Source organism: Phaethon lepturus, unplaced genomic scaffold, assembly GCF_000687285.1.
Source record: "Phaethon lepturus isolate BGI_N335 unplaced genomic scaffold, ASM68728v1 scaffold22581, whole genome shotgun sequence".
Lineage (NCBI taxonomy): Eukaryota > Metazoa > Chordata > Aves > Phaethontiformes > Phaethontidae > Phaethon > Phaethon lepturus.
The window spans coordinates 247-19,786 of NW_010520107.1; the positions used below are offsets into that span (position 1 = coordinate 247).

Here is a 19,540-nt window from a genome sequence, read left to right on the forward strand (position 1 = left end):
GCTAGCCCTCAGGTGTGGAGTGTGTTTTCTAATGGAAGCCAATTGCTTAGTACTTAAAAACGGGTTTTTAACAGGGAGGTACAGCAGATGCCCACCTTTCAGGTGACTGTAACTTACTGGTAGCTTTAATTGAAGACGTTAGAAGCGTTAAAAACACTTTAGTGGAACAGAAAATTCTTTCAGTGTTTTCAAGAGTAGTGGCGATTTTTTCCTGTTCGGGGGGCTGTGGTTTTTTTTCTGGTTTGTTTTTTAGGGATCTGGATCAAAATGACAGCGGGAATTGCATGCGGACGTCTCGCATCCTAAATGCAGTTTACAGTCACGGTGAAATGTGAACCAGAACAAGGCTACCTGCTTGCAAAACCTTTGTCCAGCCATCAGTTTTGTATTTATAACCAACAATTAACTGTTTAGAGTGATGCAACCACCTTGTATAAATGCTCGCGAGCAACAGCTAAGCCGTTTCTGTTGAAGAGGAAGCCCTGGCCATTCAGGCAGCAGCCGGACCCAAGGGTGCTGCTGCTTCCCTCCTGCGCTGTGGCACAGGCATCGGCAGGGGAAGAACCCCGTGGCCTCTGACAGTTTCCCAGAAGCTTAAATTTGCTGGATATAGAAGTGTTTTGCCAGGACTACGCCCTGCACTTTGTCATAAGGAAGCACAGACAGGGGTCAAAAATTGGGATGTGAGAAAAAACAAGAAATGCGATTGAGCAAGTGAACCTTTTGCTCTTTTAGGTTAGGAATTGGCCCCAGCTCCAGAAGACAAGGAACACGGGTCACCTGCCAGTGTAGCAGGGGGAAGTGAAAGAGGTAGGATATTAAACTTGCGGTAAAAAGAGAGTAGTTAGAAAGAGAGTGGGACCTGCAGGGAAAATACCTGCAGACGTTTGCTTTCAGCTCCAACTGAAGCAGGACGCTCAGTCGAACAGGCTGGAACAGATCCCCTCCTGTTCACTGGCCACCGTTTAATGCACTTCTGTTGCGTTTCTCCCTCCACGCTGGACCGCAGCCCTCCTGCACGCTTCGCCATGAGCAGCGGGGTGTCTCGGCGAGGTGACATGCCACCAATGTGCCCCCAGCACAGCAGCAGGATTGACCCCACGCTCCCACGGCAGCGCTGCCGAGATGCAGGAGGGCCCCCCTGGCCCCCAGACAAGGAAAGACTGACACCTCAGGAGTGCAAAGTTAACATTTTATTGAGCTTAATGGATGTAGAACAGAGGGGCAACAATGGCTCAAGTGTTTATTAACAAAACGCCCCAAGATGTTTCACGTACAGAGTCATAGTACAGTTTGTATGGAAACAATTGAAAAAGTTGTAAAATACTCTCAAAGTCGGAAAGGGGGATTCACAGCTCTGTTTTAAGCCTTTGTGTTCCCAAATATTGTCCTCCCTTGACCAATTTCGTATCCTACCCCAAAAGAAGGTTATGGAATTGATGGTCACATCCCTCCTCCTCAGGTACAGAAACAAATGACAGCAAACTTATGAAAAGAACTATACTTCAAAGTTGCCACAGGCCTGTGCATGAATCAACATCTACGTATCTAGACAGACTGGTTGTAACACTATTATTTGGGAAAAAAAAAAAACAAACAAAGGAGCAAAGTTACAATACCAACACTGTAAACCAATTTCTGCTGAAAACCCGTTGGAAGTAAATTCCCTCCAACACTTGTCTACATGTTTTACAAAACTCTTCCATGCAAAACATTTGAGTATTACTTGTTTGGGGTTTTTCTTGGATAACTGACAAGGTGAACTAAAGACTTAAAAGCAGTCAAGTGAGCTTGCCCCAAGTGACAGTTCAGAGCATACCTACAATTAAAAAAAATAATAAATTACTTTGGGCACAGTTTTTCTTTCTCAAACCCCAGTAAGATTGGAAACCAATCCTCTTAACGTATGCTCTTTTCAGCCAACTGGAAAGGGCTATTGCCTCCCTTTCAACCACATTTTTAAAAAAACAAAACAAAACAAAAAACTGTAGTGAGATTCACAGTTTCCACGACAGAGAGGTGCACAGTTGCCCCTTCTCTACATCAGTCATTTTCTTCAGATCTGTAGTAGTGTAACCCCAGCCACGATCCCCAGCCATGATCCCCATCCATGATGCCATCACAGGCAATGTTTGTTTCTCGGAGTGAGCAGGCCAGTTTTACAGGAAAGGCAATCATATAGACAGAGGCCCCACTTCAATGGGCTCTCAACATTTGCTGAACAGGAATGCTAGCTCCAGGGAAACAAGAGATATGTAGATTTACAGCACTATTTTGCAACATATAGGCTGTTGGGTATACTTGCAAGGCTTCAGAAATGCTCAATGCAAATGGGCAAAACCTTCACTTAAGGCCTTTACAGTAGCTTGTCAGGTCTGATGATGATATGCAGTGCTGGACCTCTGAAGTAGCACTAACCTCCAACACATACACAGTCTGTAAACCAGAAGATGCACACAAATACAATGGTAAAAGCTGGGCATAAAAAAAAAAAAATTAACTGCACTGGGTCTCAGTTATACAGTGGTAGCACGATGAATGATCGCAACTCATCAAGACAGTTGTAGAAGCATCATGTGCCCCAAGGTGGCAGTTCATGTCAGATCCAGGCACAGAGTTTAGATAAGAAGAACAGAGATGCCAAAAAGGGTCCCAACACCAGGAACTTCACGTTATTCCAGTCTGAACAGTCACTCTGTTTCTAGGTTGACAGCCAACCACCCAGTTCAGCTGCAGCAGAACTGTGGTGAATTTAATAGGCCCTGCATTGATACCTGGGCATTACTGTGTGTGCATGCTCGGGACCGAATTGGGCCATTAAACCCAGATGAATGCAGCTCTTAATGGGAAGCCAGAAGTCTTCTCTTCATTTTGCCATTTAAAATGTGCAGCTGAAAACAATTGTACTAATCCAAGGGACTCAAAGTCAACCTGGTCTCAAGTAGGTCACACAAATATCACTGTCATGCAACAGGAAGGGATGCATCTTGCTTACTATTCCATTAATGTCTTTGAACTGACAAATTTAAGGCAGAAATTCTATTGCTCCCATTTACCTGAATGCATGTTTTCTGGCAATCAAGCATCTTCTGGTTTACAGTGATATACAACAGTTCTTTTTTTCTGATGCTGGAGATGAAGTCTATTAGCAATACTACCAAAATTTTGGCAATAATTCCAAAATCAGATTTGTAAACATAATGCTTCCCTTTTCAGTTGGCAGCATTTTGAAAAGACAAACACAGTAAGACACACAAAGATTTTGCTCAATTTTGACCAAGTAACCTGTGTTTTCACATGATAAAGTACACAATGGTTTACATCAAACTAAACCAAAAAACTGCATGAAATGAAAGTTTGTGCTGTTTAGTGATCACAGTATTTTATAGTTAAATACATCTGTTCTTTGTTATATTCCTGGCACCCAGGACATAAATCTTTAAATATATAATTCATGTAGGCAATAGCTTCTTTGCATATCTCTCTTCAAAAAATACTTTATAGTATATAAATAGGTAACCTACATGTTTAATTTATAATCTTGACCCAAAACTATATATCTGTTTCTTTTTTTTAAGGTATCAATTTCCCCAATATTATTAAAGCTGACAAACTATTGAAATGGAAATGCTCTCATCTTCCACAATAGAAGTAGCAATTTTGTAGGAAAAACCTACAGCAACACTTGTCAGTTGTTTTAACCTGAGCATTTGGCCTACTTAGAGTAGCAGCTTTTTTTTTTTTCTCCCATCACACATGCTCACACCCACACATCCTTGCACACACACAGTACAAGCACACACTTCCAGACACTGGTAGGCCACGTAGTGCTTCCCAGGTGCTTCAGTAAAGTAGGAAGCAGTGTAGCTAATAACTTAACTACACTAAACACACACAAGCAAACACCTTAAGGCAACCACTGCAATGGGGGGTTTAAGTTGCAGGGGTGAGTTTCTGTTGTAACAAAACAGGCTGTATACAGCACATATACATGCCTCTTTAACCCTCCAAAACAATGTGATTTTTTTTTGTTTGTTTTGTGCAAATTTCTAAACTTTCTACCATTTAAGGCAAACAGTTTGCATTAACAAGAAAGGTCAGAAAACAGCCTTATATTTATCCAAAAGCATTTTGCTACAATATTTTCTTTAAATGTGCACAACTTCATAGTAGAGGTACTGGGTCCCCAGCATCTATCAATAAAATCATTTCAATGGACAAACATAAGTCTTGAAGAAAAGAAAGGACCAGAAAAAGCAGCTTCAAATATGCATATAAGCAACATCAACAACAGAAGTAGTTAATTTAAGTTTGCTAATACTGAAACTTCTGGAACGCAAAACTTAGGTACTAATTCTTAGAATCTTACAGCAACTAATCTTAAGTTTTAAATAAATAAGCTTCAGTTCATTCACATGTCCTGGTCGAAGCAGAAGACTAGTGCAATGACTCTGCTTGCCGTTCATCAAATTCCCCTATTAGCCTCTTAATATGAGACAGCTTGTTGTGGAGATATTCGCATCTATACTTCTCTTCATAGTAGTTGGGGCTACACTGTGAGGAGAACATAAGAAGAAAATTAGGGCATGAAAACATTTCTGCAGTGTTCAATATTTCATGTCTCTTGCTTAAAAATAGCCTTCAGCCAACCTCAGTGATTACTGAGTGATTACCACAAATCTGGTGTACACATACATCTTTTATCTTCCGATACTCTTCTAAGACTTCCTCATGAAGCATCTTCAAGAAAAAAAAAACATGAAGACAATATGAATAACATCACTTCTACCAGAAAACACAAAATTATGTAAAACACTGAAAATACACTCAGTTTTACTCAAGATATTTTCTTATCCATGAGCCACCATGCTCCTGCATTGCAAAAATAAACCTCCAACCGCTGTATCACCCAAAATCTGCAGTTAAGCCTGTTAACAGGCAACAAAGGGAGTATGTGTTTGAAGATTCCCCTGAGAAGTCGCTCATGCTGCTGTGCGTTCACAGGCAGCTCAAACAGGTGGAGCTTAAGGGCTGAACAACTTTTTGCAGGGTTTTGCCAAGCTTCAAAAATCAGAGCTAGCTCATGCTGGGTCTGAGCAGGTATGCAAATTCTGCAAGGTTTCCCTTTGTCTGATTGAGCAGTACCAGGGATTTTAAAATACTCCTTCTGCTCACAAATACATTTGCAATCTGGCCAAAAACCAAAAGCCAACCAAAAATCCTCAGCGTGGCCATAGAATTAAAGAACTCTGATACTGAACACGTATTTAGGACGAGAGGAAATGGCCTCAAGTTGTGCCAGGAGAGGTTTAGATTGGATATTAGGAAAAATTTCTTCACTGAAAGAGTGGTCAAGCATTGGCACAGGCTGCCCAGGGAGGTGGTGGAGTCACCATCACTGGAGGTGTTCAAGAAACATGTAGACGTGGTACTTCAGGACACGGTTTAGTGGGCATGGTGGTGTTGGACTTGATGATCTTAAAGGTCTTTTCCAACCTTCATGATTCTGTGATTCTATGTAGAATTTGTACACCCAAATCTGAAAATTCCAGGCTGGAAAGCCAGAATATCAGGTTTTTAACACCCTTCTCTTCTAAAATCATAGTGAGGATCAGCCACCTGGAAGATGAGTAGGTTGTGGCTGTAGGTCTGGTTAAGTGTATATAATCATGGGAAATAAAGAGTCAGGAAAGCTTTGGGATTACAGCTGCTGGTTTCCACGCTCATCCAATCTTCTCCCCTATCTGTGTGAACAGCACCCCCTCACCTCACCAGGATGCTGAGGGTGGTCAGCAAAGCCTGAGATAGTCTGCTAATTCCAGCTATGAAGCTGGTTGCTCGGTCTTATGTGCTGAACCTGGCAAGCTTTTTAAAACCACATCAATATAATTTAATAGATAAATATACTGAAGAGTCTGCCTGTGCTGAAAATGCGGACTTTTGGAGGGAGATGAAACACAATCTTCACAGTTTCATCCTTCTTTACCTGATATTCTGCAGACCCTGGAGAAAGAAGCTTCCGTTGTGCATCAAGCTTTATGAATGTCCTGGTGACACTCTCTATCCGAGCATGCAAGTTCCTGTATTCACCATACTCTGCATTAAAGTCATCCTTGTAACTCTGGCGTTGTTCATATGAGACTATAGGTACGTATTTTCTAATGGAAAAATAAGCACACATGCAATTTTATACCAAGGACATTCTAGAGTGAATATCAAGCGCAGACACTCAAGCTTTAAGTTAGTTAACTACGTGACTGACTTTGCTTCTACATGTAAGCACATGTGCTTCAAGAGAATAGATTTAGGTAATCACAGGAATCTACCGTATTTTTGTGACTGTTACTTACTAATATTCTACTTTTCAGAGTTCTTATTCAGAAGCTGCACAAAAAAAGGGCATACTTAGAAAACACTAGCAATCATTTGCCTATAGAAGGACCAATAAACACATCAGCTTCAGTGAGAGATGAGAAACTTTCTATGAAGAGACAGGTTAATTCAGTTATATTTACTTTTTAAAATTAATTTTCATTACATTTTAGGAAGGGACTACATTTATGGAGTTGGATGCAGTTTAGTTTTTTGGCTGCATTTGTGCCTATCTAATAGCAAAGCATAGTTATCGGTAGATTGGATTATTTTGGTGAACACCAGTTCCATTGTCCATTCAACTAAGGCAGTTGCAATACAGTGACAAAAGCAAACTGCAGAGATGTCTGAAACTAAAAACAGCCCATCACGTCACCTCTGAAGGAGGGCAAAACCCATAAATGCTTGAAGCCACTGATGCAATTGAAACTTTTTTCATTCCCCTCTCCCTCAAATCAACATGATTGGATTTAACAAGCTGATTATACAAGTCCAAGATAAAGCAGCAATGGGAGTAACAGATACCATTTCCCACAGTTGTCACACCAATACTTCTGGTCCTCCTAGTCTAAAGACCTGGTTCTCTTTGGATGACACAGGCGCCTCCACATGGGGACAAACCCTTCAAACCAGCCTTAGATTAATTTTAACAAGCAGTAAAAACTTAACAAGTTGAAAGTCTGTAACAACACAGAAGACAACTTTTGTCAGTGATGTACGCCAGGCCAGATGCACCCAATTAGAGTGCTAGATGCCCTGCAACATGTTGACAGTTACCTGTGCAGCAATAGTGTGGAGTACCAGCTTATGCAATCACATCCCACAGCAAGAGTCCTAGCACAGGGCAAGAGCCCAGCAAAGCACTCGCAACGTAAGTGTGTGGAGAGGGAAGAAATGAGAGTAGAAGCGAGGAGAAAGGTGAGTCTGTTTTAGCTTTCTAGCTTTTCCTTAAACTTTGCTTAAAAAGCTTGAGTTCCTTTACTCTCATAATCTTTATATTAAGATGGAAAGTACCTTTATTTGACAGCTGTGATTATACTCATGAATTACATTGCACTTGGGAGACAGGAAGAGAAGCTGAAATAAACCATCAAAGTCCTTTAAACTGGATCAAATTGCAGGTGCTCTCAGATTTCAATCTTTCTGTAATGATCCGGCAGATGTCTGAAACTGCACAACCTGATTTTTTTCCAGGACAGCATGGCCATTAGATTATCTGTGAGATTGTTCCAGAGGTTGTTTCTTTCACAGAGGATTCTTCATTAAAGTTCTTACTCTCAATCAGAACTAAACTAACTTGATGAAATCTTGTATGAAGGCTTTTGTTTTGGTCTTTTTTGTTCGTGCGTTTTTTTGTTTGTTTTTTTAACTTCTAGCAATGGCTAGTGGCATCTGACTTTAATACTAGATTACATCAAATAACCATATACCTTACTTCTCAGTATCTCTCAGTTTCTTCTGCTTGATCTTTAAGACCTCACTTCTTCTGCTTCAGAAGCAGACAGTGAAGAGCTGAAACTGCCTGTTTTCACCCAGCAGAGGTTGGGAATTAAAGGTAGGTTTGAGTTCTCAGCCTAATATGCGAAGCACTAAACTGCTTCCCTGCAGGGCCAGACTCACTTTCAGTCTTTCCATGGAGCACCACTTACTGTATTAAATATGATGCAGGGCGCTACCATGCCATCTGCTTCAATGCAGACAGAAGATGCACCAGAGCTGAAGTGCTGCGGAGAGGCCGGACCTCCATTCCTGACATTACTCCTCTGACAGAAGTTGGTGAACCTGGCAATTCACAGTGTGTTAACCAACTTCTCCCTCCTCTCCTGCACTGCAGATACAACAAGGGGGCTCAGTGCCACAGGTGTGGGCTGACACTACACAATTACACTGCTAGGAAGTCTCAGGTTCACCCTGGCTGTACCTATTGTGGTGCTCATTTCAGCTCCGAGCATCAAAGGGCCATGAAGATCTCCTCAAATTCACTCCTCCAACTGAGGAAGGAGTTTTATGTTGCTCCCCACTGTGCCATCCCCGCACAAAAATAAGCATTTTATTACAAATTCAGGTTGTGCTGACCAAGCTATTCCAGTTTTTCCACTGCAGCCTCCTTTGACTTCCACATTTTTAAAAAAAGGCCACCAATAAAACAGTGGGGAAAAAGCCCAGACACTGGGCATTTGCAGAAGCAGTTTCCAGAAATCCTCCTGATAGAAAATTTTTAATATTCTAAGAAAGTATTTAGGCAGCCAAACGATTCTGTTATTACAGCTGTTTTATTGTAAAGCAAGTTCTTTAGTATTTGTCACAGATGAAAAACTATTTTATATAGCATGTAAATTTTAACTATTGGGCATGTTAATCTGACGTGTGACAACTTGTTAAGGAGCTAAAATTTAAACTTTTATATAAAATTAAACTGTAATTTTATACACTGCAATATGCCAATCATTGTAGATAATGTAACATTTCACATGCAGGTTTAATGCATTTTTATCTTGCTTTATAGTTAAAATTAAGCAGCTAAAATTTAAAACTTGAATTGAGGTTTTTCTATTTTCTCTAGCTCTTTGGTCTGCAATTGGATGAAATTGGATATTTTGCTGTAGTCTCAAGTTAGCGGCCATTTTACATCAAAGCTTTAGAAATAACTTTGATTGTTAACTCCTGTTAGCTGACATACAGGTTTTGTAATGCTGGACTTTAAAGTCTGCTATCTTCCCTCTCCACCTTTCCAGCTTAGATGCACTCAGCAATGAAAACATAGGAAAGATGTTCAAATTGCGTATTCAGTATTTGAGTATCCAGCTTTCCTCCTGTATTGCCTCACCTCTGAAGAGAAGAGTGCACATTCATATTCTTTTTTTATTTTGTTCTTGAAGAATAATGAAATAAAATGTTTTAAGTCTTCTTCTAAACTATATTAAAAATTCTTTTTAACACTTCTTTTCCCCCTCAGTAATCAAGGGACAACCTCAAAGTTTAAAACTTCCGAGTACTCAAATAAGGCAGCTGGGTAACTTAAAGGAACTTGTAACTCTTCTAAAATTGCATTTTGCTAAGTTTTCCATTGTGTAGCTAATGACAGTTTTTATAGGTGATTTTTCAACAGTTTAAATGACTGGCAAGAGACTCTTAATCATTATTTTACTCACACAATGTAGTCTGGTGGTTCACTTGATGAAGAAGGATCTGTGGAGGCAGTGCAAGTTTCTTTAACTCCTACAGAAAAGCAGAATTTTGACACTTGTAATAAACAGAATTTTAATATAGCCAAACAACACCAACTTGATGGGCTTGAAAAATTCCTTTAGAGTTTTATTCTCACTGTAAGTTCCTTATAGAGCTTATTCTAAGTTAATAATAGGGCTCACACAACCTTCTCCACAGTAGGCAGTACCGGGGTTTAGAAAGAGGGAATGGCTCCTTTATTCTACAGATGCTATGCTACTGCAGTATTAACCTGAGGTCAGTTTTTCTTATTTGATGACATGATGTAGCATCTGCACAGCAATGCAAGTTACACAGCAACTTATGTAGCTGCACAAAACAAGACAGCTTTATATATCTATACAAATATAGAGATAATATTTCAACATCCAGGTTCCAGTGAGAACTAGAGTAGAAAGCTGAAGTTCTTTTCACGGCATGAAAAAAACCCTGCCAATTACAGATATCCAAAGTTAGATTTAATTTCACTGCTCTTCTAAGCGGGAAAGTCAATAGCATTGTATACGGGTTACTGGCATTCAGGCTTCAATAACCTGCAACAAAGACTTGCTCCTCATTAATGTGGCAATACTGGGTTTGAAAGTTATTTGCACTTGTAAATTGCTCTTTTGCTCTTTTAAATTGCATTATGAAAGCACAGTACACTTAATCTCTAATCCCTCTTTTTAAAGGGATATTTCAAGACCCACCTACCTTTTTGATAAATAAGAAAAATAGCCACCGTAAAGAAGAGTTATGTGGAACACTAGGTATCTTGGTCATCTCTCTCTGCTTTTTAATTTTGGGTTTTGTGGCAAGCTTAGAAAACACACAATCCTTTATATTCATTATCTTATATTGCCACTGTTTAAACACATTTCTACTAAAGCTCAGCCACTCTTGCCAATCTCTAAGCTATCTGAGCTTTAAGTCATGGGGAGAGAAAAAGAGCAATCGTGCCATATTCTACTCAATTCTTTTGCTTTTATTATTAAAATTATTACATAGTATAGCAGGAGTATAAAAAGTGTAAAAATGGGAACAAAATCTGAGAGAAATGCAAACAGTAATATTCATAGTCACAGTATGTCACATAGACCTTATGTGAACAGTTCTGCTGCAAGCATTTAATTAAAAAAAAAAAAATCAAGTTCATTTGAAAGCTACAATTTAAGCACCAACTTGAAACACAGTACAGATTTTTACTTCCCTAGCTGTTAAAAATTTTGTTACTGGCTTCTGGAGAAAGATGCTCACATTTACAAATTCAAGCATGAGTATTTTCAAAGCAGTCCCAAGCCATTTGGACACTGTGTAGCATGTCCAGGGTAAACATGAAAAGACCATCTCCAAAGCACCCTTATCCACAAGCGCACCACCACTTCAAAGAAACACCCTGCATACTCTAAAGATGCCTCCAGGCTGTGATAGGAAAGGGCTAAACCTGACTTCTAATTTGCGAATCAAACCTCTGAAATCAGACAACACACAGATTTAACAAAGGAACTGAACTCTGCCCTATTTAGTCTGTGTGTTTTAAAAAATCAACTATTCTTTGTGTGTTTCTGTTTAGCTTTTCAATACCATTTTAAGTATGTACCATTTCTACGTTTTCTGAAGCCGTAAATTCTGCAGCTAAGATAGAGAGCAGCTTACAGCACAGTTCAAACCAAAATTCTAATAAATCACATGCCAGTTTATATAAGTTTTAGACTTTCCATGAAAAGGCAGACTTTGATGAACCTTGCATTGTGATCGATGATGAAATACATTCATGTCTGATCTATGTGTTTCAGTAAACTAGAATACAGTAAGTACGTGTGACAGGTTTTTATTTTGGGAGTGCAGACTTTACGATTTGCTGATGAAAAAAGCAAATCATTAGAACAAAGAAATCTTAAATGGATTGCTGTTGGGTAGAAACTGGTTACAAGGAAGAGCTAGGTACTAGAAAAACACAGGGAATAGGTTTGGGTTTTTTTGCTTGATTTCCAGTAAACTGTCAGTTTACTGAAACTTCATGACCAAAAAGTAGGGATAATGGCAAGGCACTTAATATATAGCAAGTGAAAAAACAGACGATTTGCATTTCCAATCCCTGGTTTTACTGGTCTCTTATCACCAGTGTTACCCATATAATAGTGAAGAAATGCAGGGTATTAATACCTTCACCTGAGTCCAACTGGGAGGGTTTTTTCATGTTGGCACTTTCTTCTTTTCTAAGGTCTCTGTTCGCCTTGTTTGCACTAGTAGTGTCTGGCATTTTGCTTTTATACTTCTTGTGCTCTTTCACCCTTGTGGGCTTTTGGTGCAACACCACATGCTTCTTGCCTGTGGGCTTGGGAGGCTTCACCTGCACCGCGGCAGGCACTGGGATTCCCAAAGGAGTCTGAGAGGTATATTTCTGTTGCTGGTTCTTACAGATGCTACTGCTATTTTGACTAAGGCAGTCCACTGGCAGGTCTTGTGTCCCCTGTCCCTCAGGGGTGCTGGGAGACTTGGAGATGGCAGTTTGAGGAGGGTTGGAAGTAGGAGGGAGTGTGGGAGGCAGCGGCAGAGAACCGGGAGTAGCAGTGGCTGCAGGGCGGGGAGGCAGCGGAGGGGCATCAGCAGCTTTGTTGCTGGAGGAAGGCAAGCAGCCACTGAAAGATGGCTGGGCTCGACTTTTCACGTGAGATATCCTTTGCTTTTTGCTCAGGGGAATGATAAAATTGGAATTCCAAAGGCGTTTCTGTAATAATAATAAAAAAATATTAAAAACATGATCAGAATTAAGTTTTGCTCCCATTCTGAAAAGAAGCACTTCTGAACAGGCAATTGTTGAAAACACATCTTTCTTATCTAAAAATAGCTGTGAAACAAGGAAGTACTGCAGCTAAATTGATAGTTTATTTCATTCTTAGTTTCTAATCTTATGATTTAGCAAGTTGTTCTTCAAATCTACAGCTAAAAGGCTTTGAGAGAAAGATGCTCTCTCCAGCAGTTGTATGAAAGGCTTCATCAAAATGAGGCATTGGCACAGGCTGCCCAGGGAGGTGGTGGAGTCACCATCACTGGAAGTGTTCAAAAAACGTGTGGACGCAGCACTCTGGGACATGGTTTAGTGGACATGGTGGTGTTGGGTTGATGGTTGGACTTGATGACCTTAAAGGTCTTTTCCAACCTTAATGATTCTGTGATTCTGTGAGGAGGTCAGGTCGGTATTGTTTAGGTACCAATTTCAGTTCAGACACACTGGATTAAAAGCCAGCTTCTAGGTGTCAGTGCCACACGATTTACGAAAGCAGCCCTAAGAAGCATGCAGCAGCGTGCTTATCAGAGTGCATGAAGTACAAAGCCGCTAAGAATAGGTAAAACTCCTACTTTTGCTACAGTTGTGGTTCCAGCTGTTCTCCAGCTGAAACGCTGGTTCACATCCTCTCGCCTATCAACCATACAGTGCTCACGTTGATGTACAAGCAGCAGCTTGGACCAGGATTGCCAGGCACAGCTCTGTGCCACTCTGTTGAAATAAATCCAGACTCCGTGTGTATGGAGGCAGGTGTAAAGGGGTCCCTGGGACCCGCACCACTTCATGTTCCAACTGGAAGAAAGCTAGGGAAAAATAGACATGTGTCCTCCCGCCTATATTTAAACGTCGGTATCTCAGTGGTGAAAGACTTCCTGTAGTTCTCATCTTACTGCTGCACACTGCATGCACTGAAGGGCAGTTTTAGTCACAGAAAGTATCAAACTTTCCCTAAAAGTAATGCCTTTTATGTGAAGTTTTCCAAGCTTCTTCTAAAAGGGTTTGCATTGTTCCCTTGTATTGACAGGAAAATAGGACATATGCATTTTAAGTCTGAAAAAGCTGGGGTAAGGCTGATGTACTACCTGCCGATTCAGATCTGCCTTTTCACACCTGGCCTACCCTGAATCAAAATGGGTGTTTAAATGATGCCTATAGGGAAAAAAAAAATTCTTCCAAGCTGATCACTACTGTAATTTGTCCTTATTCTAGGCTTTCCTAAGCTTTACATTTAAACAGTAGCAGAAGGATATTGGTGCATATTTTATGTATTATAACTACCATATCATAAAGAACTTTGAACACATGCAATCGTCTAACAAAAATTTATACATACCTTGTCTTTGGAAGACCTTCCTACACACCAAGATGAACAAGTTATGTGGCAATACAAAACAGTTTTAAGTACTTAACCGGAAAGTACAGGTTTGTGTAACAACACTGGGCAATGAAGAAGTTCAGTAGGCAAGTTTGAACTCTACAGGTGAGTTCAGGTTTCTGCAAGGTCAGTGTGCTATGGATGGACAGTTACAATTCAGGCCAATGTGTTGGCTCTTCAAAGACAACAGGGGTAGTCAGAGATCTAGGTGTATTTACAAAATACTGTGTAGACAGGAATTGTGTATTTTTCCGAATATTTTAATAAATGTTTGGAAATACAGAACACTAAATACAGCAGCCCTTAAAGCTACATGACCCTAAGTTTTTTGCAGTTTTGATAGTGCACCTATCTTTAAAATAATGTAATAATTCAATTAGAAAGAAATGCTTCAGTTTTTCATGTCTTAAAGACAATATTAGTGCTTCACATCACAGCTTTTACACCAATATAAAGTGTGATAAATTTTAATACACTGTAAATGTTTAAAAAAAATATAAAATACCTGAGAAGTTGATGGAGCATCTTTATTAGAAGATTCCAAATGGCTGGTGCTGGTGGCATTCTGAGATGAATTTAATTTTCTGTAAGGATGACCCAACATTTTAGGTTACAAGGCAAAAATGTCTATGTCATAGTTCTTTCATTATAGGGAAGACAGACATTCATTTCCCAGAAAAAAGTTTTTAAATGGCTATTTTTCTTCCCCTGAAGACTGAACTTACCCAGAAAGTACAAACTCCAATGTCTGTTTATCTATTTCATTGTATCCAGGCCAATCCTTCTGAATGTCTTTAAATATATAATCCTTCAGAGCATAAGAATTATCCTTTGGATTCAGGATGGCTACCTACAGGCAGACATTTAAGAAAATAAACATTCATTATTTCTGTAGTTCACATCTAGGTGTAAGATTAGTATTGCAAAGCTAAATCAAAGCTGAAAATGAAATCACACACCAGTTTTCCAGTTTTTTTTAGATGAGAAGATTGGTCTCATGTAATGAGCACTAATTTTAAAAAATGTGGTCAATTTGGGATGTAGAAATCTGGATGTAAGAAAATCCCAAACTGCTCCAGGCAAATATGAAATTTACTCTTATGAAAACCTCTCTCTGCACTGTGTATCTGGTTTCTTGTCTTTAATACAGCACTGAAAATCAAGGCAAGCTATGCCAAAACTTTAAATCTTCACTGCATGTTGAGAGGCCTAGTTTTTAAACTTTTATTTATTTTTCCTTTTTATGAACTGAAGAACAGTACCTCCACATACAAATTCAGATTTGTTCAACATCAGGAGGATACCTGCTGTTGTTCTGTTTTACATAGCTATACTGTGATGGCAGAGCACAGACTGTGCATGTTTTCCATCATCACATTAACAACCACAGTATGTCGTCATTTGTCTTGACCAACAGAATTGCTTTTCTTTCACAAGTGCCTGAGCCACAAGAAACGATAGCTTTCCACTGGATGTATGTGATAACCTAACTGGCACTGAACTTCTTTCAAGATTAATTATTCATCTATCCCACTAGTTTTAAGCCATATTGAAGTTCTATCGATTGAGGAAAAAAAGTAACAGTACTCATATCTAACAAGTTATATTTTGAAAACAAGATTTAGTGCTAAAACAGTTAAGGAGAGGTGTACAGGCCCAGATGCACTCTTCATGTTGCAAACATGAGGTTCATTAGAGCAAACCATTGTCATAAGAAGGTTGTGTGCATGCCTTGCTGTATACCTTTGAAAATAAAATGGGTTTATATCTTCCTTAATAAAAATACAAACTATACTGAAAAAGTTAAAATGACCTAGTAAAACCTTGAGACCATTGACAAATAAAGTGCTGGTTTAGACTTCATCACCTGACATCAATTCAGAGTTCCAGAGAAAACCTCAAAGAAAAAGTGTCCATCAATTTCCCTGACACAAAATGCTGAACAACATATCAACACATCACCACCACTTTTTGCAGCTTTGCCTATTTTTCCTCCAAAACATGATAAATACTGCTAATTTATGTTGTGCATGTCTGTCTGTGCTCAATTTAAAAAAAAAAATTAAATGTAGCAAAGATACCCTGAAATAGTAATTCACCTGTTAAAGTAATTAAAGCTGTATTCCAAGAGAAGCAAATCTGTGCACATTACATGCACAGCAAGTTAGCTTCTTCAGGAACCTTAGCAAGTTCAGGCTGCTGATTTTAGATTGGTACCAAAAATACCCTCATTATGAAGCCAAAAAAAAATGTGAGCAAGTCTTTTCAGGATCTAGTGCTGCTAACATGACCATTTCCAAATACAAACCAGTACCTTGAGGTATTCACACCACATACACGAAAAAATAAAGACGAAAGTCAAGGATAATGGGACTGAAGAAAAAAATTTTTGCACCTTTTATCCTCTAGGGAGCTAAGCTTTTGGAATTTTATAATCAACTTAAAGGATAAATCGACTACTTCAATTTGTATGTATGAACATGGCTCTCATTAAATTATGTATGTCTTCAGGGTGAAAAAACTACCATTGCACTAGGCAGATAAAGCAATCTAAGTTAAATACTTAACATATTCAAGGAATGATTTTTTTAAAATTCAGTGTAGGATCAACCAAAGCTGTATAAATGTTGAATTTTACTCACTTCAGTAGGCCCCGAAACACTTTTTTCCCTAGATAAATAGGAAATATACCTACTTTACATATTAATGCATGCATAATTCAGCCAAGGTCTGTGGGGTACAGGGAATATTTAAAAAGTAAGTGAGATGCCACTGCATCTCACAATACTTTTAAGGAGCCTTTTCTGAACTGTTTTATTAGAAAATTAATGTGACACTCTTGAGCACACAGCTTAAGTTTCACTAATAACATTATAGGCTTACCAATAATTTTAATGGATATGATAAGAAAATACAAGCGGAAGTTAACTCAAAGGAGCACTGGAAAAGCTACTGACTAAAAAAGGTTTCAAGTCAGATAAAGACACAGTACACACGATAGCAAAGAAACAACACTATGCTCAAAATTGGGCGACCACCTTTTTAATTTATGATTTGGCTGGAACACCTTTCCCTGGCTTGCAATTCTAACAGATCCCAGGAGAAGCCAAGTACCATTTACAGGCCACCAAATACATTCAAATGAAATACTAACCTATGTGATTACTGAACTTCTCATAAACTCATCACAAGAAATAATAAGTACTATGACAAACTATTCCATACAATCAAGGGCACACATGGACAGCTTCTCTCAGTTAAGCAGTCCTAGAAATAGTTAATTATTGCCTTCCATTCTGGCAAAACAAAAACACTCCCCAAAATTTTTTTAATATTTCTTTCCTTTCCTCACATTGACTTGCAGTTTGGGGCATCTGTATAAAGTTGACTGAAAAACTTAAACAAGGAGCATTATGGAAGTTGTTTATTATTTTCTAGTTTAAATACAGGAGTAACACACCTCAAAATTATGATTAAAAGAATAGCAGGATGGAAAAAATGCTGCACAAACCCCATGATCTCACCTGTTGAAGGATAGTTCCAAGGGAATTCTTGTCCTTTTGGTTGACACCATCTCTCTGCAAGCGAGCAAGTAACTCTGGTTTCTTGTAATTCTTCAGTGCCAGTAAGTGAATCACCCTGTCCCTGTACGGTCGCTGAGAAACAGCATTGTGCGTCTGAGTCCTCCGTATTACACTTGCAGGGTTCATGGGTGTTGACCTCTTCCTCTCGGGCGCAGCATCTGTAATGTTTTGTGGTGGTCTTCTGACCTGTACTCTTCTTCCTAAAGTAAGGGTGAAAAAAAAAAAAAGAAAAAAAGTGTGACATGAGAGGTTGGGAGAAGACAAGAAAGTTGATTTAAAAGAATTTATTAAGCTGGATAAACTCTAAAAACTGTATTTAGTTACCATTTCAAGATCTATAACAATATACAGGTAGTAAAGATGCATCGAGCTAGGCATTAACAAAGAAATATTCAATATCAACAAAAGCTGGTAAATGAGCGATACCAGAGGAAGACTTTACCGATTACTTATCTAGATGGTGCTTTTATTATTTTTCCAATTTGTAAGCTCCAGCACTGAATACCCAAAATCAGGCATTTTATGTAGAAGAATACTCTAAAATGTGATGCAAAGATCTTCCATGTAATAGAAAGATTCCCCAATAATGCCTAGGGAAACCAAGTCTACACAATTAATTGCACCACTGCTTAAAGAAACTACAAACACTTGTGTTAATCACTTGAGTTACCATAAGTTACACCACATTTTAAAATGAAATGTTCCCCTCATTAGAAAAGTCCAAGTCTGTCAGAAGCAATACACCAAAAATTTAACTGTTCTTGGGACCAAGGCCAGAGAAGTTTTAAAACATAGCCTGCACAGCATTTTGGATCAAATTCTATAAAAACATGTTTCTCAACTGGAGGAACAATGCAGTGTTTGCAAGCCATGCATCCAGAATTTAAAAATAACACCACCCAAGCTGAATCTCAATTTTCTAGGAGAAAGACCCTGTGTTTTTAAATACCACTTCCCATCAGACAGAAAAAAAGTTTTATCAATATATTACAGAAAATCATTGTGATAAATATTGTTTGCGATCCAACAGAGGATGTGACAAACTAGGCATTTTTCTGAAACCAGCTACTCATGTTTGGCACATGAGTAAGACTTAATGAGTATTGGTGAGAACACCTGGAGCTTGCTCCCTCCTATCAGACATAGAGAGACGGAGCTGTGCTTAGGTACTGCTCATCCTCGGGAAAAGCAAAAACTTGTTTCCATTTTGCAGTGGCGGCCAAACCTTTATAACCTTTCTACCCTGCATGTTCCCTGGACTTTACCCTTCTGGTTTTCAAGAACAAACCTAATCATGCAAAACACACACAGTTACATTTTTAGAACAGTATGAACTTGCCAGTTTATTGAATGCATTACAAACATTTTGACAAGTTAAACTCAACGTAGACACACAAATCCCCAGCGTAGCAGATAGTGCAAGCAGCATTCAAACAAAACGCCTCCTAAAGTCATGTCTCTGAATCACTTTAAAAAAATTAACTGAAAGCATAACCAAGATTAACAACCCCAGCTCCTAACGTGTACTGCATGAAGCTTGTTGCAAAGTCACCCGCATGCCCTACCAGCAACTAGACCTGTCCTACCTGAGCTTCGTCAATGCCAGTCTGAAACAAAAGTATCCCCAAGCACCGTAACTGTCCCACTGCCAGTCTTGAGACCCCATTTATTCAAAATTAAATATTCACTTAAGATCTATTTAAACCACCACCAAGAATCACGCAGATCAATCACACGTAAAATAGAACTTCTACAATGAGAAGTTTTGAAATAGATGAAAGTGGCTCCTTTCACGTTGCCATTGAAGAGCAGTTTTGACAATATGAGGGAGGCAGTCCCAACTCAATGTCCTGACATTAACCCGTGCCCAGCTCCCTTAGTGTCAAGGACACACACTCTCAGTTTTGTATCTCCAAAAAGCCATGACGACGCTGGCTTAAAATGCTCTGCAGTAAGTTGATCCAGAGCAAGCGTTGCACCATCACTGTCTGGGACATCCGTGCTGGTGGAGGACTGCAGCCAAAGCCAAGTGAAAGCCTGTTTTACTTAATGAAGACGGATGTAGCTGGGTCAGCTTGCTGCTGCCTGTACCACTGAGTGCCCATAAGGTGGATGCTCACCTTGCATCTATCTGCGGCCAGCTCCAGGCTCCTCGGGGAGATGGTACTCAGAACATCTTAATAATGAATGATACCGCCTAAACGCTTTTTG

General features: G+C 39.3%; 1 protein-coding gene across 1 annotated transcript in view; it reads right to left on the reverse strand.

The window, feature by feature from the left end:
- Positions 1-4,437: 4,437 nt before the first annotated feature.
- ELL2 (elongation factor, RNA polymerase II, 2) overlaps positions 4,438-19,540 on the reverse strand; it is a 30,934-nt gene continuing 15,831 nt past the window's right edge. Inside the window, exons 5-12 of the mRNA XM_010297298.1 lie at positions 17,270-17,529; positions 14,471-14,595; positions 14,251-14,329; positions 11,746-12,310; positions 9,525-9,591; positions 5,987-6,158; positions 4,696-4,740; positions 4,438-4,554 (exon numbers count right to left, since the gene is read on the reverse strand). Coding sequence (XP_010295600.1) covers positions 4,438-4,554; positions 4,696-4,740; positions 5,987-6,158; positions 9,525-9,591; positions 11,746-12,310; positions 14,251-14,329; positions 14,471-14,595; positions 17,270-17,529 — 1,430 coding nt within the window. The remainder of the gene's footprint in view (positions 4,555-4,695; positions 4,741-5,986; positions 6,159-9,524; positions 9,592-11,745; positions 12,311-14,250; positions 14,330-14,470; positions 14,596-17,269; positions 17,530-19,540) is intronic.